General features: G+C 46.1%; 1 protein-coding gene across 1 annotated transcript in view; it reads left to right on the top strand.

The window, feature by feature from the left end:
- The window catches only part of SMOC2 (SPARC related modular calcium binding 2), a 255,415-nt gene that overhangs the window by 76,953 nt on the left and 156,027 nt on the right, over positions 1–22,435 (top strand). The window contains exons 3-4 of the mRNA XM_011999604.1: positions 15,469–15,575; positions 16,760–16,859. Coding sequence (XP_011854994.1) covers positions 15,469–15,575; positions 16,760–16,859 — 207 coding nt within the window. The remainder of the gene's footprint in view (positions 1–15,468; positions 15,576–16,759; positions 16,860–22,435) is intronic.

Genomic DNA, 22,435 nt, shown 5'->3' with positions numbered 1-22,435 from the left:
ATTTCTATGAATTTTAAGAGCAGAGTCTTTTTCTACTTATCTAATATTCTTTTCTTAGAATGCCTTATTCCATTGAATAAGGAAGAAATTTATCCAAATATTTCAGTTTTTTCCTCAAAGTCTTCTAAAATTATTCTCAATAAGATTTCTTCCTGATTCTTTCTCATTTTTCTTTTTAGCAAGTGGGATGTGTACAATAGCATGTGTGCAGTTTTCAGTGATTTTTTGGTGTTGATTTTATACTCTCAATTTTCAGTTTTGCCAGTTTAAGAATTAGATGCAGGTTAAGAGTCTAATGCTTAGAGCCAAAGATTGAAATGCTTCCTACATCAATGAAGGGTTTGACTTAGCAAAAGATGCTGATATTTCAGAGTTATTTTCAGAAAGAGATTTACCTTCTTTGTCATATTATCTAGGAAAAAAGACCACAGAGACTAAAAGTGCCTTTGAGATGATGTTCTGCATCATCTGGCAATTAGCTTCAACAATCCTCTTAAATGAAACAAGACAGCAGCCACACTGCAAACCAGCACTATGAGTGCCGTGTCTAGACCCATGCTTACCCAGTTGTTGAATAAGCTTGTTCTTCCTTTCATAATGTAATATAATCCAGGTAAACAGATTTCAATTACTTCTGCAGACGACAAAGGCAGAATTTTGCCATGTTCTTTAGGCCTGAGAGTTCTTCCTACTGATGTTACGAAGACATTCCTGTACACAGTCACAAGGATGTTTCACTCAATGCCAGACCGCATGTCCAACAGTGGTCCCATAACGTTATAATGGAGTAGATATAGAAACCTGTTGGATGGCACTTGATATTGGCATTGAGATCAAGTAGGGGAAATGACTGATGTTCAGTAGTGATGCCGGGACATTCTGTTTTCCATATGGAAAGATAGGTGTATCAATGAAGTTGTATATATCACGTAAATGTGTGTAAGTATACTCTATGATGTTCACACAATGATGAACTTGCCTAAAGGTGTGTATTAGTTTGTTCTTACACTGCTAATAAAGACATACCCAAGACCGGGATGTTTATAAGGAAAGGGGTTTAATTGACTCATAGTTCTGCACAGCTGGGGAGGCCTCAGGAAACTTACAGTAATGGTGGAAGGGGAAGCAAACACATCCTTCTTCACATGATGGTAGGAAGGAGAAGTGCTGAGCAAAAGAGGGAAGCCGCGTATAAAACCGTCAGATCTTGTGAGAACTCACTATCATGAGAACAGCATGTGGGAAGCCACCATGGGGGTCAAATTACCTCCTACCAGGTCCCTCCCATGACACGTGGGGAACTACAATTCAAGGTGAGATTTGGGTGGGGACACAGCCAAACTATATCAGGGTGATTTCTCAGAATTTATCCCTGTTATTAAGAAACACGTGACTTCACCCAGATTTAGTACTCTGAAAACAAGGAACAGCATGAACTACCTCTGGAGCCCTGGTCTTTGGCCGGTGGCAAACCCAGTCCCTGTGCATTTATCCGCCTGCAGTGTGCACAGACTCCTGATTTAAAGGTCAGACTCCTCTCCACATGCACCTGTGGCTTTGCCCATGCCACATGGCTATTCATTCTCAAGGATTTTTTTTTCTGAAATTACAGTTTGTTCAAAGTCAGAGTAGTTCAGGACACAGCATTTAAAGGCTACACAAATGCCAAGTATGGGGCACGGTAGGTAGGCAGGTAGATTCTCCAGTAAGAGTCCCTGGGAAGATGATTTTATTATACATCTGAGGGCACAAGAGAGAATGGTGCTGTGGAGCTTAAAGTCGCATTCTGTTTCTAAAGTGTTTATCACATAATGGTGTTATCCTCCCCTCACGTTGGGGGAGTCATGAAGACCCCAGAGCAAAAGCCCACTCAGAGGGTCCTATGAGGACCGACAGGAGGGCCTGAGGGGGGAGTAGGTGGAGCCAGGCTGGCAGGGCTGAGTGCTGGATCCCAGAATTTTCGTGACTATGGAAAATGGAAAGACACAGGAAGTCGTGGGCAGAGCAGGGATGCACGAAAATTGCTGTTCTGCATGGTGCATGCTTCCCTGAGCTCACCAAGCTGCCCCATCCCAGCACCCACCTTGGGCCTTTGTCCAGGTGTGCCAGGCCCCAGTGTCACCAGCACGATTGCAGTGAGTCTTGCTGCGCTGAAACCCTGGCGTGCTTTAGAAAGGACCACAAATGGAGGGTTGAGCTACTTTCAAAGGGGAAATGGGACTTTAATTCACTCGTTAACCTCAATACGCTACTGAGATTGCAAGGAACAAAATGCAGTAAAAAAGTATTTGATTTATACTTTAAATAAATGAAGTGCAGTGGCAGTATCATAGCCGGATCCCAAACACAAAGTTTAAAGATGCTGACGTGAACTTAGTGGGACAGGTGTGACAAGCACCACAGCGAGTGGCCTGGGCTTGTCATGGGCCAGCTCATGGAACCCACCCCAGACCTCAGGATCCATTTCAGAAAGCTGGGCTCTGGATACTCATCTGTTTGAAGCAGCTCATGGGGACTCTGGAAAACCACTTTCTATGGCCTGAGGTAGTGCCAGCCCCTTCTAGAAACAGCTAATAGCTGGTGATGATGCTACCCATTGACCCTCCAGTGTACCCGCACACTGAGGAGCTGACTCCATCTAACTTTAGCCCAAATAGAAAAAAACAACACTTGGAAAATGTGTGAAAGAGAAAGAACTATATATATATATATACACACACACACACACACGTATTTTACTGTAGTAGAAAAAATAGTTTAAAGTTATTTAAAACACAGATGCGAAATATCTTTCTATTAAAAAGCCCACAAAAATAAAGATAACATGATTAAAATTGAAAGCATTTGACATTCTTTCACTGAATTGTATACTTATATGCACTATCTACATTAAAACACAAGTTGAAACTTTGACTGTAGCAGCAGCAATAGCTGCTCCAGCTTTCTTTGTGGTGTAGGGAAAATAGAATATACCATTTAAAGTAAATGATGTTTTGTAAATGACTGATTTATTTTTTCCCTAAGCATCCCTTCTTATCTCAAGGAAAAGGAAAATAATTTGTTCAATCTAATGTACCTGAAGTTCTATAGTTCTATATCACTATTTTGTCCTTACAGGTTTTTTTTCTCAGTAGACATTTAGGTTTCAGTAAACTGTACATTATTTTAGTTCTAATTCCCTTGGTGAAAACTTGGATGACATCTCTTAGATTCATTTAATGGGAGACACACACACACACAAATACACACACACATACATACACACATACACACTCACATAAACACACACACACAAACTCTTAGTTTATTCAAGTGGACCACTGACATTTCCTGAGCAGCTTGGTTTTATGTGATTGTAAAATTGTATGATCAATTTGCTTCAACCTGATTCTTTTCATAAGTCCTGACATTTACTTGATATTGATACATTTGGTAAACTGGCATTTTCTTCTTACTGAATGATTCCTCGAAGAGCACGGGGGCTGAGAGTGAGTCCATGCTGTTCTCTATCAGATAACCTCTCAGGGAGCTGGTCTCTTCATTTGATTCAGTCCAGCACTGGGTTCCCCAGAACTCAGGGACTCTAAGAATCTTTGTCCCTGGCAGCATCCTCCAGATGGGAACTGGCTGGCCTGCTTCTAGCACTGGAAACAGTTTCATGTGAGATTTTCAATAGGATCCCGGATGTTCCCAACACCCAGGCTGTCTTCAGACCCTCCTATGAGGTGGACGGCTGGGGCCCTACGGGGTGGCAGGACACCTCCCTCCACACAAGGGCCAGCCATGGGGCACACAATGGTGTGCACAGGGCACCCTCATGGGAGTTCTCCAGAGCCTGGCGGTGCCTACTTTGTGGGGTCATAAGCATAGGACCCCAAAGTGCTGCTTCCTTAGCCTGCCCCAACACTGCAAATTTGTTTACTCTGCATCTGAGAAAGAACAAGTTAGTCTGTTTCTTTGGAGATAAGCTATTCTTCTAAGAAGCATCTTTCAGACTCAAGGACACACGCCCACCAAGAACAGTGGGTCTTCTTCCACATTTTGCTTCCTTGCATCACCAATGCTCTACTGCTAGAAGTCTTGCTTTGTTGGCTAGGAAGGACCGTGGTGCCTTGGACAACTGTCCAGGGATAATGTGATTTCCAGCATGCTTCGCCCGTGAAACAACATGGCCATAGGTTATGGAAAGTCGGCATGGAGCCAGGTACATGGCTTGAAGGAAGCATGTTCTTCTCTCCTTTGTGTCTGACCGATGTGTGTGAGATTCACACTGGAGAAAGACTCAGATGTGATTTGATGCCTTGGCTGTAGTTATAAATCTCAGTTATCTGTGCTGAGAAAAGAGAAACAATTTAAGAATAAATTTAAATATCAGATGATGTACTCATCACAGAAGATTTTAGGAGTGATTACCTATAAAGTCTCAGCTTGTGAAAACAAGTGCTGTAGAAGTGGGGAGGTCACAGCACCTCATTAAACTTGGAATTTCATGTTCCCTTTTCTTGCCATGTTCCCTTAGATAACGCCAGTTGGATATTCCATTGAAAGGCTGCGAGGAAGCCTCTGCTTTAGCTGTAGCCTTTGAGGAGGAGTGTGAGGGATTTCTTAGACAAAGGGGGGAGGATGGAAGCTCGTCGTCTGTGACCCTCTCTGGCTTGTGGGTTTTTCAGGTGTCTCCCCAGCATGTGACTTCAGATCTTTGCCATACCCAGCTGCAGGGTCAAAGTGACATTCTTTTTGGATAGGGAGAACAAATGTCAATTAAACACAGATGTCCTTTTTGGTAATATCCTCATTAGTTTGTTTGCACCTGCATCTAAGCCAACTTTTCTGGATGATTATTTCAGTGGGAATTCTCATTTATGTTACCAAAGTAGTTTTATACCATACATTTATGACACACAAAAAAATATAAGGGAGCAGTAGGCAAAAATAAAATGTACCTAACCAAAGTCGGTCTCACTTAAATCAAAAGGATTCTATTGGAAAGAATGCACAGGCACCTGTAGTCTTCAAAATCTCATGTGTGTGGTGCTGCAGATGCCAAGGTAGCAAACATTAAAATCAGTCTGAGGAGAGATTGTTCACCGTGCATTATAGATCTTGAAATAAGTGGGTGTCATGCTTCTCTGATAGTCTAGATTTGCATGTGGGGCTGGGCTCGGAGAGGCTCCGTCTGCTTTCCATCTACATGTTGCCTCTAGTTAAGTCTGTTCCCTGCTGGAGGCTGCCTTTAAAAAGGGGCTTCTGCTTCCCATCCGCAGTTGGAGTTTTCCTAAAGTAGCAGCCTTGCACCTGCATCCTGGCTCATGACGGAAGAAGGGCCTCTCCCTGAGGGGCTGGCTCCTTCCTAGACCTCGCCCTGAGGGGCCGGCTCCTTCCTCTAGGCTGTCATACTGTCAGTCACTTACACACTCATCCTGGCATCCAACCTGTCCCAGTGCTGCAAACACAGCAGTCGCGGCTCCTGGGGAGCAGGAGCAAAACACACTGAGCCTGGGAGGGGTGAGAACAGACACAGGGCTTGGTGTCTACTGAGCAAATTGTGCTTCTGTTTCCCTCTAAGAGCATAAATATTGCACATTTCACAACGAAACTCAGGTTGAGAATTTTTTTCCCTGAAGGAAAAAGAGGGAGCACAGGATTGTCCCTTTAGATCATTTGTGTAGCACAAATAAACCTCTAAGTTTTCTCCATGTGATTCCTGGAGTGGGCCTTGGCTAGTGTAGCACAGTGTCGCCTTGGCACATATGAGGCTGCTGCTGTCTTTAGTATTTTGGGGGCACTTTTACATTTTTGGTGGGTGGTAGTTCTGTAGGCCTGTCTCTTTTGGATGTACTATTTGGAAATAACAATTAAAATAGTTTAATCCATATTTAATTAAATTCGATTTAAATGTTCTGCACACTTCACAATGTGATCTAACCATTGACCCTGAATAGAACTGCAGTGGTTGACACCGATGCATTTTTCTCATATTTTCATAGAAATTTGTGGAGTTTGTGTTTTCAGAACTCTGCAAATACATTAATATTTTTCTTTTCATCTGAGACTTTTGGGGCTGTCTTTCTTTTCAACAACATCTCTGGCATTCCATAGAAAAGCCAAAAAAAAGAGAAAAAGCCAAATGCCAGGAGAACTTGGAACTATTTTGAGATTTCTGGAAACACGTATTGGACAAAAGCAGCTTCCTTGGAGATCTGAGGACCAAGAGCTTCTGAACGGGCGAGTCCGAGTGAAAGAAACATGGTGACAAAGGCTGTAACATCCACCCATCGCTCTGCGCACCCATCTCCGAGGCTGCACAATGACCTCAGCAGCCCTCGGAGAGCCGCTGGGACTCAGCCAGCACCTGGCACACAGGAGGCCCACGGCGCCGGAGGTCCACAGGTATCACAGTCAGATTCAAATCTCCACAAGATGAACACATATGCTGTTATTGTTAAGATTATTAGGCGGCAGATCATGAGGTCAGGAGACCAGCCCGGCCAACATAGTGAAACCCCGTCTCTACTAAAAATACAAAAAAAAAAAAAAAAAAAGGAAAGAAAACAAAAAAATTAGCCGGGCGTAGTGGCAGGTGCCTGTAATTCCAGCTACTCAGGAGGCTGAGGCAGGGGAATCCCTTGAATCCGGGAGGTGGAGGTTGCAGTGAACCAAGGTCGTGCCATTGCACTCCAGCCTGGCGACAACAGTGAAACTCCGTCTAAAAACAAAACAAAACAAAAACAGATTACTGCTACGATGAGGTTTAGAGACTGTTCTTTCCATTGGTGAACCCCACCCCCCCGAGTGATACACACATAGAAGTTTACACCCTTGGCCAAGTGATGGTTGTAACAGGAGCCTAAGTGTCGGTTTTGGGGTTGCTTATCCCAGTTCGCTGCGCCATGACACGGCGTTTCGTGTCAGCGCTTCCTGGGAAAAGCTCCTTTCTTCAGGATCGCCCCAGACAGTCGGCTGTGAGGCCTGGAGACCTGTCTGCAGCTGTCTCTCCCGCATTCTCTGCAGCTTTTGCAGAGCTGGGGCGGGGTGGGGACCTCTGTGCTCCTGTGGCCGGTGGCGCCGTGGCCTGGCTGTGAGGCCCCGCAGGCGTTTGGGGTGGCACCTTCCCAGGCCTTCTCAAGCTGCCTCAGGCCTGCTCCTGATGCTTCCAGCGAGGAACAGCGGGGCAGGAGTGTCTCCAGGAGGAAAGCCAGGCGGCCTCCCGCCGGATGTGGGTCGAGGTGCAGCTCCTTCCACTTCCCAGCGTGGACCTGAGGGGCTGCCCCTGCCTGGGGAGCAGCTTTGCCATCCTTTCAATCAGCAGCGAGAGCTCTCGGGCTCCGAGGCCAGGCGCTGCCTAAGAAGCCGGAGCCATGGGCATCTCACACTCCAGAGGAACCAGGCCTCCCCATGGGGATCCCTCCACGCGCTCCGCTCCTTCTGTTGCAGTTTTCCTGAAAGCACAGCAGTAGCCCCTGCGGCCCGCAGCTGCTTCTCAGCACCTGCAGGGAGGACCTGCCTTCTCCTCACCTGGGCCTGGGCAGGCTCTGCCGGGTCCTCGCATGTCTCTGTCCTCGCGTGTCTAGAATGAGGAGCCGGCTCAGAGGAACCCCAAGAATTCTTTCTCTCTGGAGGTTTTCCCACCACGTGAGCGTTTCCATCGAGCTCTTCCTTGTACTCAGCGACCTAGAAACAGGCCAGAGAGCTCCGCACCCGCCCGTTCCTTCGAATTCCACGGCCTCGCCTTCGCCTTCGAGGAAGCGGTAGTTGCGAAGTCCCCATGAAGCTCCTTCATCCCTGCACAAGCGCCCGGGGCCGGAGTGTCACCTGGCTCCTATCGGGCGCATCAACCTGCTCATTTTCCTCAGAGAGTCGGGCATTTCCACGAAGGAAATCTATGAGGGGGTGTGAGTGTGAGAGTGTGAGTGTGTGAGATTACGTTTCTGTTGTGTGTGTGTATGCGTGAGGTTGTGTATGAGTGTGAATGCGTGTTCATGTGCATTGAGTGTGCATGTGTGATGTGATTGCATGTGTGCTTGTGTGTGAATGTGTGCATGTGTGCATGTCTGGTGAATGTGTGCATGTGTGCATGTCTGATTGTGAGTGGTGTGTGAATGTGTGCGTGTGTGCATGTCTGATTGTGAGTGGTGTGTGAATGTGTGCGTGTGTGCATGTCTGATTGTGAGTGTATGCTTGTGTGTGAGTTCGTGTGTGAATGCTTGTGTGAATGTGACTGTATTCATGTGCTTGTGAGTGTGCATGTGTGTGAGTGTGTGTGTGTTAATGTGTGAATGTGCATGAGTGTGCATGTGTGAGAGCATGTGTATGCTTGAGTGTGCATGTATGTGAGAGTGCACACGTGTGTGTGAATGTGCGTGAGTGTGCATGTGTGAGAGAGTGTGTACGCTTGTGTGAGTGTGCATGTATGTGAGAGTGTGCGTGTATGTGTGTGAATGTGTGTTCATATGCATGAGTGTCCGTGTATGTGGCAGTGTGTGTATGTGTGTGTGAATGTGCATGAGTGTGCATGTGTGAAAGTGTGTGTACACTTGTCTGAGTGTGCATGTATGTGACAGTGTGCATGTGTGTGAATGTGCGTGTGTGCATGTATGAGACTGTGTATGCTTGTGTGTGTGAATGAGTGTTTATGTGTGTGCATGAGTGTGCATGCATGTGTGAGTGTGGATCCTTGTGTATGAATGTGTGTTCATGTGTCTGAGCATGCATGTGTGTGAGAGTGTGTGTATGCGTGCATGTGTGAGTGAGCACAAGTGTCTGTGATTCTGTGCCCTGGGCTTCTGGTCCAGGTGCTTATCCCTGGCTCCACCCTTTCCAGGTTGGATTTCCTTTCCGCAGACGCAGCTATCAGAAGCAACTTCAATCGGATCTGTGCTTGTGCCTTGCAGAAACTCTACCCCGAGTATGTTTACCTTAACTCGCTTATGGTATTTTAACACGTCTGATGTTTGGGAGCGTCCTTCTCTCACAGCCTGGAGTAGACATAACAGGAGGTTCAGGGCCTTCAGTCTCGTGTGCAGCCGTGATCAGAAGCACAGCCGGATGTTCCTGGAATGTTGCACATCCAAAGGACCTTTCCTCGGTTTGCTTTAGCGGCACCACCAAACCCAAGGCACCGGCTCATCAGAGGAGCAGGGGCCTCTCCGCACAGCCTACGGAGCTTCTGCCCTCTGGAAGGCTCTAGTCAGCCTTCCTGCAAAGGATTTGGTGACCATTTACACAATCATCCATTGTGATCTGTTGAAAATCACTGTTACTAATTTTCCTAGAGATGGGTATGATCAGTGGGTTCTTGTGTAAATATTATAAAGGCTGTCTGAATACTGTAATATAGTCTTGCAACGGTTTGCAGTTTCTCTTTCTCTTTACAGTTTGGCAATCTCAGTTACATATTTAGGGATTTCCTATTGTAATTTTGTTTCTGCCTTGATGCATTTAAAAAGAGAATACTTATGTAAAATGAAAATGTCGTTCCTGTCTCCCTTAGCTCTGGAATAGTGTCGTTCTGGTTATGGTCGGGACGGTCGCATGAATGTACTAGTCTGTGGCTGGGGGGATGCATCGTGCTGCTTTTGCTGACCAAGGGCTGCAGATCACTGGGACTGGGAGTGCTTATCACAGCACTTCCATCTATATTAGGATATTAGGATGGAAAAGAAAACTTCAGTTCTGCTGGACAGCATTGCAGCACAGCATGCTTAGTTTTTCTGACTCTGGCCTTCAAAATTACGGGTGGGTAAAATACTACAACTTTTAAAACACAGTGTCTGCCTTCATTTGATGCCAAAATCAATAAAAGCCATGCCACTCTGAGGGCTATCATTGCCGTGGCCACTACAAAGGCACCATCTGTGTCCTCTGCCTGGCTGCCATTTGCTCGTTCAGCCCATGGTGTTCCCACACCAGCCCTGTCCTGGGCAGCCCTGCACTGGGTCATGGGGAGATGGTAGTGGAAGCTGAGCCTGAACTTGAAGTGTTTACATGGCCATGGCCATAATCATAGCCATTCAGTGACCTTGTGAGATCCAGAGTCAGAGCATCTGTTGACCACATATCCAGCTATCTGCTCCTTCTATATCGATGAGTGAGACACCACAGTAATTACCTGTGTCCCAAAGTTCTCTGCGTATTGCAGTAGGAAGCTGAGCAGCATCAAAATCTTGAGGCATCATCTCTGGTGTAGACAAAGCATCTTGGAAGACCAACAGAAAGAGTTACTTTGATTCACTTTTGCCTAGCTTAGTGTGTTTATGTTATTCTATTCTGTTAGAGACAGGAGTCCCTGAAAGAGGAACTCTCTGGGCTTAGGACTACCAAATTCAGCGTCACCTGTGAAGATCGCTGTTTCATGGCCCTGTTTTGAAGTTTCCTCAAAGATCCCTTTTAACTGTTCCTTTTCATTGTTGCTCTCCAGAATCCTCTGTAAAACGTCCGGCAGAGCAGCCTCTGCTGATTCTTGCCTCATCCTGTTTTGAGAGATTCTAGCAAAGTAGGGAATCATCTGCTTCCTCTTTAAAAGAAAACACTCATCATAAGTAACCATTATAAAGCACTGCTATTCATTTCTACTTTGTAGTGAGCATCACACTTAACGGTTTCCATGACATATCTTTTTTTTTTCTTTTGAGACGGAGCCTCACTGTGTCACCCAGGCTGGAGTATGGGGGTGTGATCTCGGCTCACTGCAACCTCCACCTCCCAGGTTAAAGTGGTTCTCCTGCCTCAGCCTCCTGAATAGCTGGGATTACAGGTGCTTGCCACCAAGCCTGGCTAATCTTTGTATTTTTAGTAGAAACGGGGTTTCACCATGATGGCCAGGCTGGTCTCGAACTCCTGACCTCAGGTGATCCACCCGCCTTGGCCTCCCAAGGTGCTGAGATTACAGGCGTGAGCCACTGCGCCCGGTCTCCATGACATATCTTGATACATAAACAAGCTTGCTATCTGATTGTAGCCAATTTTATTTTGTAACTGAGAGAGAAAATATCATCAAACAGGTAGAAATAAATTGCTCCCACAATTAACTACCATTAACCAAAAATTCATCAAAATATTTCTGTTAGGGCTAGGCGTGGGGGCTCATGCCTATAATCCCAGCATTCTGGGAGGTGGGAGGATTGCTTGACACCAGGAGTTCAAAAGAAGCCTGGGCAACAAATCAAGACCCCATCTCTACAAAAATTAAAAAATTAGCCAATCAGGGTGGTGCCTATCTTGCCAGCTACTGGGGAGGCTGAGGTGAGAGGATTGCTTGAGCTCAGAAGGTTGAGGCTGCAGTGAGCTGTGATGGCACCACCGCACTCCAGCCTAGCTGACAGAGACGCTGTCTCTAAAACAAAACAAAACCTGTTGTTAGTGATGCCTTGCTAAGCAATGATGAATTCTTTATTTATAACATCCCGACTCTGCAGGTAGGAGCAAAAATTTTCTAAAAATATATGACAAAATTCACATCAGAAAGTTTTTCTTTGGTCTAGTAAAAAGACTAAATTCTTCAATTAGATTAACAATTTTATTTAATTAAAGTATTAATATTATAATTTCCAGCTGAGTTTTTCTTTGAGGTAGATATTTATTATAGTAATATAATACTATGAGCCCAAGTACTATGAAACCATTTTATCCCAGTCAGGTGGTTACATCAGTTTAAAAAAGACAAAATAAATTCTGGGTGGATAGGGGAATGGAAACACTTGTCTCTGTTGGCTGGACATACAACGGTTTAGCACTGTGGCAGACGGCAGGCACTCCCTCCGTAAGTTAAATGCAGAACTGCCATGTGAACCATCATTTCTACTTTCTACCCAAAAGACTTGAAAACAAGCGTTCAAACAAAAATTTACATCTGAATGTTTATAACAGCATTATTTACAATAGCCAAAAGATCCTAAGTGATGAATAAACAAAATATGGTCCTTCCCTACAATAGAATATTGTTCAGCCATAAAAAGGAACATAGCTCTGAAAATGCTGTAACATACATAAGCCTTGACAACATCACGCTAATTGAAGGAAGCCAGACACAGAACGATACCTCATGTATGACTACATTGATGCATCATCTCTGGTGTAGACATACATGAACATACGTACATGAACTTTGAAATCATCATGCCAGGTGAAGGAAGCCAGACACAGAAGGATACCTCGTGTGTGATTACATTGACAGGAAATGCCCAGAATAGGCAAATTTGTAGAGACAGGAGGTGGATGGATAGTTCTAGGGGTTGCGGTGAGGGGGAAATGGGAAATGGCAGCTTAACAGGTGCAGAGTTTTCTTTTGGGAATGAGGAGAATGTTCTGGAACTAGGCCGACATGGTGGTTGCCCAACACTGTGAATGTGCTAAATGCCACTGAATTGTTCACTTTAAAATGGATAAGATGGTAAATTTTATGTTATGTGTAGTCGTACAGTAATTCTTTTTTTTGAGACAGAGTCTTGCTGTGTAACCCAGGCTGGAGGGCAGTGGCACGATCTCGGCTCACTGCAACCTCCGCCTCCTGGGTTCAAGCGATTCTCCTTCCTCAGCCTCCCAAGTAGCTGGGAACACAGGCGCCTGCCACCACGCCCGGCTAATTTTTTTTTTCTTTTTTTTGTATTTTTAGTAGAGACGGAGTTTCACCATATTAGCCAGGATGGTCTCGATCTCCTGGCCTTGTGATGCACCCACCTCAGCCTCCCAAAGGGTTGGGATTACAGGCGTGAGCCACCGTGCCCAGCCGTCATACAATAATTTAAAAAATTATGTTGCTTGTGTTCTACGGATTTAATAATCAAACCATTAAACATAAAGTGTTCAGAGTGGAATCTCAACAAGGCCATTACACAGATAGGGCTCTGCTTAATTTTTAACTCAGCAAAGAATCATACAGAGTAAAAATACATTAAGGTGAGACATTTATCATCATCTGTAAATAAGGTTTCCAGGGGACAGTGTTGAAGCACCCTATTCCATTCTTTCAAAGCGATTAAAAAGTTGGAAAGTTGGAAACAGCATAATATTGAGGGTGTGTTTAATATTTTGATGTTTACAAAGAGGGGCATTTAATTCAGTCTAAGATGTGTCTGTATCAAGCATACATTGGCTTAGAGTGATATTGAGAACACACGGGGGCCATGACTATTTCTGAGTGCTCATTCTCTGGCGATTTTGTGCCTCTCGATAAAATGGACCTTATCAGATGCTCTTCGGGCTCTTCTTGGTAGTAAAGATCTTGAACCTGATTTAACATAAGATATCCAGAATAAGGAATAGCAAATCTGTGGAATAAGCCGCAACCCTGTAGGAGTTTTACTTCATAAGATGACTGCAGGTTTATTTTGAGTGATGATGTATGTGGGCCCTGTAATTTCATGCTAAGTCTTAATTGTTTCCTATGACTAAATAGTCTGCCATAGGCTAGACATAAACTTGGAATTTAATATTCTATTAAATCCAAGAGCTGCAGGTTTCAGAACTATCTGACCAGTGGCAAATGTGAAGTCTTTAAAAGAAGTCCACGCCAAGAATGGAGCCCACAAGGAGTTTGGAAAACTTAGCTTTCTTGGCATGTTCCATGATGGCTCAAATATTAGAACTAATTTATAGCTCCATCTGTACCTCATGGAGACCTCGCAAGCTGGAACTCATATCACTTTTCCTTTTTAGACAGTCAAAACCACAGGTTATACTAAAAAACGAGGACAGAAGTCCAGCAAAGCAGTGATTTCTCCTCAGCTAAAACACAGACTGCATTAAAACCACATGTTACTGAGTGCTGGCTGGCCAGGCCAGACTTTAGAATAAGGCTGAAGGCACGAAGCTGGGATGGATGGAGGAGCGTTTGCTCAGATGTGTAGGCCCTTAATGCTCCATGCAGCATGTGGCCGGTGGTTCTGCAAAAGCCAGAGAGGAGTCACATAAAGGCCCTGGAGCTTTGTCAGAGGCAGAGCCTGTAGGAGTCCACTGTGATGGGTGGAGCCCAGGGCTGGTAATCAGATCGCATTTTGCCATAGCCAGAACTTTAACCACTAGGGAGTCAAAAAGTCACCATCTGAAGACGGAAAGAACAACATTTGAAGAAGCGTCCTCGGAGTTGAGAGGGCCTTTGTGCTCTCTCAAGATGTAGGCACTTGTGATTTAAATCTGGAAATACTTTTAAAAAAGGAAAGCCATTTTTTCAAGTTTTAAAATTCAAATGAGCTATATTGTGTGATGATTCCAAGAAGTAAAGCGTGCATGTGTGTTCTGCTTCAGGGGCAGGCAGCCCATGGCAGCCAACGTGGCATCTTCTCCTGTGGTGGGAGGCTGTTCTTAGGATCTGCTTCCGGGGCAGGTGGCCCATGGCAGCCATCATGGCATCTTCTCTTGTGGTGGGAGGGTGTTCTTAGGATCTGCTTCCGGGGCAGGTGGCCCATGGCAGCCATCATGGCGTCTTCTCCTGTGGTGGGAGGCTGTTCTTAGGACAAGCCTTTTCCCCCTGGGGGCACCAAAAGGCGGGCCTGGTTGATGCTGGGCTCACAGCTTTTACTCCTTGAGCTGGAAGGCTGAGAGTAGCTTCAGTAAGCAACCAACTTTGTGGTCCTCATGTGTCTTAACCTGGCCCTGATTGTGCAGGTTAGCGAGAAACAAGGCCTGTTCGTGGCACACACGGATCCTGCATTAATGCTTTTCAAGTCTCTGGAAGTCTAAAGATTTTTCCAGTTTTGCTCTCCTTGGGGTGTCTTCTTAAGTAGTAGCAGCGACATTGCGCCTTCTGTGAAATCTCAGTGTTGTTGGGACGGTGGGATGTGGAGCATCTGGGGCAGAGGACGAGGCTTTCTAAGAAAACCCAACCCTTTTATCCACGTGACGGTTGGATTTCCATGTGAAGGTGGAAGAGGCAGGACGGGAAACAGAAAAGGGACGAGCCAAGTTCTCCTCTCAGGCTGGTCTCAGTGGGATGGCGCCCTGGGCTGCAGCTGTGGTTGGAAGTCCCACCCCATGCATCCTAAGACCCCCGCCCCTCAGTCAGTTCCCTTTGGTCTGTTTTTAACGGTGACATCTAGCCCTGCCCACCCTCTGCATCTGGACTTGATCCTGGTGTGTTCAGGTGGACGTCCTTAAATCTGAGGACAGCCTGCCTGCGTCCCACCGGACAGCTGGCATTTCCCCATTTTCAGGAAGCAGGGGCCACCTCTTCCCCAGGGATAAGCTATGAGGCCTTCCTGGGCCTCAGTGTTCTTACTCACTCAGTGTGGAGAATGGTCCTGCCCTTCCCGCCCCTGGGCCTTGCATCAGATAGGACCAGGACGGCGTGTGACAGGCATCTGCCCTTCTTCCGGGGCTCCCTTTGCTGAGAGCTGAGCTGCCTGCGAAGCCCCTTCCAGCCTCCAGGTCCTCAGCACTCCTGCCTGACTCATGCCTTCGCATTTTTCAACGTTCCTATCTGTTCCATCTTCTTCCCCTTGCATAACCGCTCCTCTGCCCTGTTCTTCCCTACAGACGTGTCCAGGTGTGTGGCCGAAAGGAAGTATACCCAGGAGCAAGCCCGGAAGGAGTTTCAGCAAGTGTTCATTCCTGAGTGCAATGACGACGGCACCTACAGTCAGGTTACCAGCCTTGCTTGGGAGGTTCTGCACCTGGGCAATTAGGGAGAGTGATGTGGAGTGGGTGTGGGGAGAAGGCAGGTGAGGGGGAGCCAAACAGAAGCAGCAGCAGGTTTGTTCTCTGGGGAAATCAGCCTTCTGCATTTTAGAAGTTAATTCATGATGAGCCTACTTGACATAAATAGACACATAAATGAAGTGTGTGTTTATTTCTTAGTTGGTGCAGGCATTTATATCATTGCTGCTGTCATTCACACTTTCATGACTATGAGTTTAGCACAGGAAGCTTCCTTAGTGAGGCCAATTAGACCATGCTAACCTGGCTTGCAGCTTACAATTTAATTTTAGTTTGATTTTAATTACGGGGAGCACACACTAAAAGTCGTGTCTGTGCCAAGAGTGAGCTCCGGGATCATTCATTCCAACCTGACGGGCCCACAGACATGGAGCTGAGCCAAGTCAAATTCCTGTTGTCAGCCAAAGGCACTGTTGAGAAAGTCACCCAGCTCTCCGTTTTGAGTGTGTCAGTGCTGTTATTCCTTATTAAGGAAAAACGAAGTACTAACATGCAATGCTAACTCACACAGGGGCAGAAAAAACAGCGTGGGTTCTGCACTTTGACATGCCTGTGGCCCATTGGGTGATGATGTGAGTTCTGTGTGTTTACATCATCATTTGGCCTTTGAGAGACAATGAGGGAGAGAACAAGAGAGAGACAGAAAGAGAGAGAGAGGAACTGGAGCTGAAGGAACTGGCTGCTCTGACTGTGGTTGCAAGGGGAGTGGGCGATGCAGGCTGCAGAGTGAACACTAAAGAGGCCGAGGTTGCTCTCCTGGCTCTGCAGTGGAGAGCTCCTGACCTTCCCGGGCCTCAGTTTCCCCATTCATAAGATAAGGGCTGGGGCTCCATCTGGAAGGTGGTGAGGATTAGTGACTTCACAGGTAATGTGTCCAGCACACACTAGCAGTCAGTCAAGTGCTGATTTGGGCCCCGTTTGTCTTTAAAACCCTGCGGTGAAGACTTGCACACTTTCTTTACCGAGGACTCCAATGCAGCCACAGAAGTAGCTCTGGGTATCCCACGACCCCTGCCTGAGCCAGTGCCGCAGAAAGCAGAGTGGGCCTCGCAGCCGTGAGGCGCTGTGCTGCGGGCCCGGGAGGGCTCACCTGTCCTGTGCTCTCTCGCAGGTCCAGTGTCACAGCTACACGGGATACTGCTGGTGCGTCACGCCCAACGGGAGGCCCATCAGCGGCACCGCCGTGGCCCACAAGACGCCCCGGTGCCCGGGTAGGTCTGACGTGCCTTTCCAAGTGGAAGGCTTTAAGGGAATTGGTTTGCTGTGTCTTCTAATCATCTTCCTTGGGTTCACTTATAATTCAAAGGGAAATCCAGTGTGGGTGACATCGTGAGCCACAGTGGGAATAGATCTCGTCACTGACAAAGCCTACGTTTTAGGGAACCCTTGTTTTTAAGAGGGGAAGGGCGAAGCTATGTGAATGTGTGCGTATGACTGGAGGTCAGCTTGCTGAAGGAAGACAGCCCTGCATCTGATCATGATGGGTTATGATGATTCAGGTCCCTTAATTGTTTAAAATAACCACAAGGACTTGGAGTCACCAGTGGAAATGACCAAATGTTTTCTTTGGCCAAAAAAGTGAAAATTGCTAGTTTTGTATGTACGTGTTTTCAAAGAAAAATGGTTCTTTCTTCATAAGTCAATTTCAAAATGGTTTGTATTATTTTATTACTCGTAAGAGGATTTGATGTACTAAAAGTAATAAAATTAGGAGTTTAAAAATCTGTAAAATATGCTCTTTCCCATTCTTTTTTTTTTTTTTGCCAACCATGCTGTAAATGATTTATATCATTTTTATTTGAAAATAATCTGCAGCCCAAGTTTGATTAATCTGTGGGGCAGACTTATCAGACCATCTACGAAGAAATGCTGTGATCTAGCCCTCCAGATTCCTGGATCATATGTGTTAAGACAGTCAGAACACATCATTATATAGCAATAATAAACTACAAAACGTCTCTCCCTGTTTGTCATGTACAATCTTGAAACATTTACATTTAGAGTTTACCTTTAGATTTTTTTCCTATTTAAGGGACAGGTATTTTTAAATCTGGAATTCTGTTTGTTATTCAGATATTTTTCAAGCTTCCTGAGCCATGGCCCTGGCCAGAACTCATTACCTCTGTGGGTTCCATGAGAACGAAGGTGTCCACAGTCAGCAATGACATAAGGTCTAATGTTTCCAGTGACTGGCCATGGGGATGCACAATGTGGAATTAAAATATGTTTATTTGTAAAAACTTCTTCTCCAGAGCCTAAATAGTGCTGGAAATATATCTTTAGTTGAGCTAACATGTATATCTAACAGTTCTGTTGCAAACTCATGGAGGAAATGAAACAGAAAAACATCACCAAGATTCACTGGGTCTGTGCGTGTCCCTCTTTCACTTTGAGAGACACTTGCATGTCCTATTTCCTTCATCCACAAGCAGCATTTTGAGGTGAGCCTTGTTTTACAAAGGAGAAAGCAGTAGGGGGTAGGGGCATCTATTTATGTTGTTTTAGTGATATCACCTGATAATTAAGGAGGGTCCCAAATAACTTTCTTAGAAAACATGTGCAAAATTGGCTGAATTTTGTACAATCTGCAAATAGTGGCTTCAGTGTACCGTTTACTCACGTTGTTGCTTCCAACTAGGTCTCAGTAACCTTTCACTGTATAGAAATATTCCTTTTGTTTTCACTGCCTATGTGGAATGTTTGGTCCAAGGAATGGACTGGGGAAGAGAGTAGACGGGCCTTTGTATATAGAAGTCTGGTGTTTAGTGGGTAGCACATGCGCTGGGCAGGAAGCCAGGCATGTGAGATGAAAAGCTTCAACGCTGAGGGGCAGTTTCCCTGGGGAGATGATGCTGTCTGGGAGGGGCAATGTTTCCACGTCGGGGCAGGGTTCCGCTGGCTGCACCCTTGGACCTGGCATAGCCAGCGTCGTTCTACCCCTGGTTCACCTGATCGGTGCAACTAGTATATTCCACAGGTCTACAGAGTTATGGAAAAACTCTCTTAATCCCCAGCTGTGTTCCAGGCTTCCCCTCCACACACATGTGGGCACGGGGGAGCCAGTGTCGTGCGGTGGTCACTTTGGAAGCTTTATGGAGTCATGGCAAATTATGGAGAGAATTTTGAAATTGAAGGGAGAATTATGGGGGAGAGAGGTGTTGGGTATACTTACCCCCCAAACACAAAGGATTTATCATCAGTGTTTGCATACTGCAATTTAACTTCTTCCTGGAAGTTAACAGAGCCCTCACAAATGATGCAGAGAAGCAGAAAAGTGGGCATCACCTGTGAGATCGTGGTCAATAGCGCGGACCACAGCTGGGCAGCGTCTTGATCTGTAGGCACCAGGGAGCTGACCCTCTGGGCACACCCTCGGGGGTTCACGGAGAAGTCAGCACATACACAGAATGGCTAATCTGCAGTATCCACTGTCTGTATGTGGCAGGAGTACTTTTCACCAAGTTTACTAAAATTGAGTAAATTTCAGTATTTAATAAATGTTTTTTGCCCTCAAGTTTATACCGAGGTTACCATAGAAGTAGACTCTATAAAAATTTGAAAATCAGACAACGAGATTTAAAATGAGCAGTAGATAGGAGCTGTTTTTCGGAAAGTGCATGTTTGTGTGTTCATGAATAATACATGCAAACGTACCTTGAGGCCAGCCACAGTGGAGGGAAATGGAGGTCCACTGACTGGCATGATTCCTGGAGAGTGGAGAAAGCCCTTGCCCCAAAGCCTCCCAGCTCTTCAATTGTCTCAGAATGATCTTTAATAGGAAATGGATTTCTTTATTTCATAATTATGTATTCTTAAAGCCATGAATGCAAAATACCTAAATTCCTATTAATCCATAAATTCCTATTAATCAAATAATATAATGAGGCAACCCAGCAGAAAAATGGCCAAAAGTCTTGAGCAGGTGGCATTTTATTTATAAAGGAAAAAATCCTAATGACCAGTAAAGGCAGGAAAAGGTGCATAGGATCTTCAGTCCCAGGGAACTACAAATTAAAGTCACAAAGTCACAGTGCAACTCCCCTCCACACCCACTGGTCTGGCAGAAATGAAGAAGCACGATTCTATAACTTGCTGGTGAGGACAGAGCTGTGGGTGTGGTGGGAACTGGTACTGCCCTTTGCAACATCAGTTTGCCCCTTTGCATGTGGGTGATTAAGATCCCAGCTCTTCCATTCTGGGAGGGAACCCAGGAGAAATGCATTCACCTGTCTCGAAGGAGACCTGGGAGGGCATTCCCAGCAGTGTTCACATAAGAACCAAAGCCTAGAAACAGATCTATGTCCGTTGGTGTCTGACTAGGTGAACACTGCGATTTGCTTGGTTCGTCCTATAGAGCAGTGAGCACTGATGAAAAGGTCCAGTGCCTTCCTCAACGGTGCTGTGTGCTAATGTCCTCCTGAGTCCACGGAGCCCCACACAGAGGCACCCCAACCACAAATCCTCCCACAACTGAGAGTCAGAAAACTCAGCTCCAGCTCTGAGGGATGCGTCCAGGGGTGACCGACCACGAAGAACAGCAGAGAGCGATGGCCACACACACAGGGCGATGGTTGCTAGCATGCGGTGGAGGGCAGGGGGGTTAATTTTGTGACTGTAGACAGGGCTGACCTGGGGAGTCCTTTTCCTGCCCTGGAAAATGTCTTCACAGGTTTTGGTTGATAATAATTCATGACGTGTATATTTATCTTTTGTGCACTTTTCTGTATGGGTGTCAATATTTCAGGAATTTAAAATGTTAAAACATGCGATGCCACTGAAAGAGATAACGCAGGCTGAATTCTCCCCACATGTACACATTTCTCTAGCGTCCTTCCCTGAGGATGTTTGTAGGGGGAATGGGACCAGATGCTTCGGAGCTGGTAGAAGGAGAAGATAGGAAAAGACATATCCCTGAGCCTGAGGGAGGGCTGGGAAGGAAAGACCTAGGGGGGATTTGGGGAACAGGAAAAATTAAGGTTTGCCTCTGGGGGTGCTCTGGAGAGCTGGAGAGAGCGGGCTGGGCATTGCGGCCCCCCACTTGGCCACGCAGAAGCGCCAGCCATGGGCTCACACTCGCCAGGGCTGAACACTGGGTTCCTCATAGCAGCCTAAGCTACAGGGGTTAAAACGACTCTTTTACAGGCAAGAAAACTTTCCAAGGTCTCTGTGCTTGGAAGTGGCAGAGCTAGGATGTAAATCTACATCTTTGTCTCCATAACCCATGTTTCTCCCCCAGATACCAAAGTATCAAAATTCTTGGGGCCTTGAATTCCTATTTACACTTGGCTGGAAGTCGGGCATAGGAGAAGGTGGGCAGAGATGGTCAAGGGCTCTGGAGAGTGGGGTGAGGTTGATGGCAAATGGTGTGGTGCCTTGGATGTGGCAAGGACAAGAAGCCAGCTCTCGGAGACGTATCCAAGTCCACTTCGCATTCTGTGCTGCCGAGAGCACTTGTTTCTTGCTCACAGTTGAGAGATGTATGTGCTTCTCAGAGCCCTGCTGATGTCAACCTGTGGGTCTGTAGATGGCTTTAGGGCAGGTGTTTCTTGCTCACATTTAGAGAAGTATGCACTCCCCTGCTGATGTCAACCTGTGGGTCTGTAGATGGCTTTAGGGCAGGTGTTTCTTGCTCACATTTAGAGAAGTATGCACTCCCCTGCTGATGTCAACCTGCAGGGTCTGTAGATGGCTTTACAGCAGGTGTTTCTTGATCGTGGTTTAGAGATGTATGCAGTCCTCAGAGCTCTGCTGATGTTGACCTGCGGGGTCTGTAGATGGCTTTACAGCAGGTGGTTCTTGATCGTGGTTTAGAGATGTATGCAGTCCTCAGAGCTCTGCTGATGTTGACCTGCGGGGTCTGTAGATGACTTTATGCTCAGGGAGTGCCTTCCTGCTCCAGTGTTCAAGGAAGGGACAGTAAAGGGCAGGGTGCGCACTACCTAACAAGTCCCTCATGTCCTTTTCCTGGGATCGGGGGCCGGCTCCACGTGTCTCCTGAGAGACAAAGTTGATTCTTATTTCTTCTGTAGGGATTTTCTTTTTGTTTCTTTCTTTACTTCCCCATCCGCCCCCACCCACACCGCCCCCGCAAAGATTTGAAGCCTAACATTGCTGGGGGCAGGATTAGAGGTTGAAAACAAAGGCCTTTTTGCCAAGAAAGGGTGTTTGCAGCCCATTCTCTAATATTTGGAAATAGTTTCAGGTTTTTAATCTCATCTCTCCTCTGTGACTGTGCACCCTGACCAAGAGCTGGTTCCCGGCATGAGTACAAAGTGGGTTAAGATATTGTAAGCTGAACCTACATGCAAGAATTTTTAGTATTACAATATTCAAAGAATCTTCATATATAACTTGGAGTTACGTGTTTGAAGGAAGCCACAGGTTTCAAGTTAGAGAAGATGGATAGACACAGCCCATGTGCAGTAGCTGGTGCCCATCTCGAGACCCCCAGCCCACCCCTGCTTTCTAAAGCAGGGACCACGCCTCGTACCCTGCAGCTATAGGCCTGTCCCCATAGAGTGGACATCTTCCTGTTCCACCTGACACAGCTGTGTCTGGCGTAGGCGTCCTTTCCTGTAGCATGGGGAAGAAGACATCGGTTTCTTCCTGTTTATTTCCTAACAAACTCTATAACATGCACATTTATAATTTGGTTTTAATTACTAAAGTCTGTGTGATACCTGTGACAGGCAGGAGTAGGTCAGTGTCCTTCTCTAGGATTTTCCTGTCTGCGGTCTGAATTTCCTCCCTTCTGTAGGCGTTTCCTCTCTGCGGTCTGAATTTCCTC

The sequence above is a fragment of the Mandrillus leucophaeus genome, unplaced genomic scaffold, assembly GCF_000951045.1.
Source record: "Mandrillus leucophaeus isolate KB7577 unplaced genomic scaffold, Mleu.le_1.0 Scaffold6, whole genome shotgun sequence".
NCBI classification, from domain to species: domain Eukaryota; kingdom Metazoa; phylum Chordata; class Mammalia; order Primates; family Cercopithecidae; genus Mandrillus; species Mandrillus leucophaeus.
Note: the sequence above shows the minus strand (reverse complement) of the source record. Positions and strands in the feature narration are given on the sequence as shown.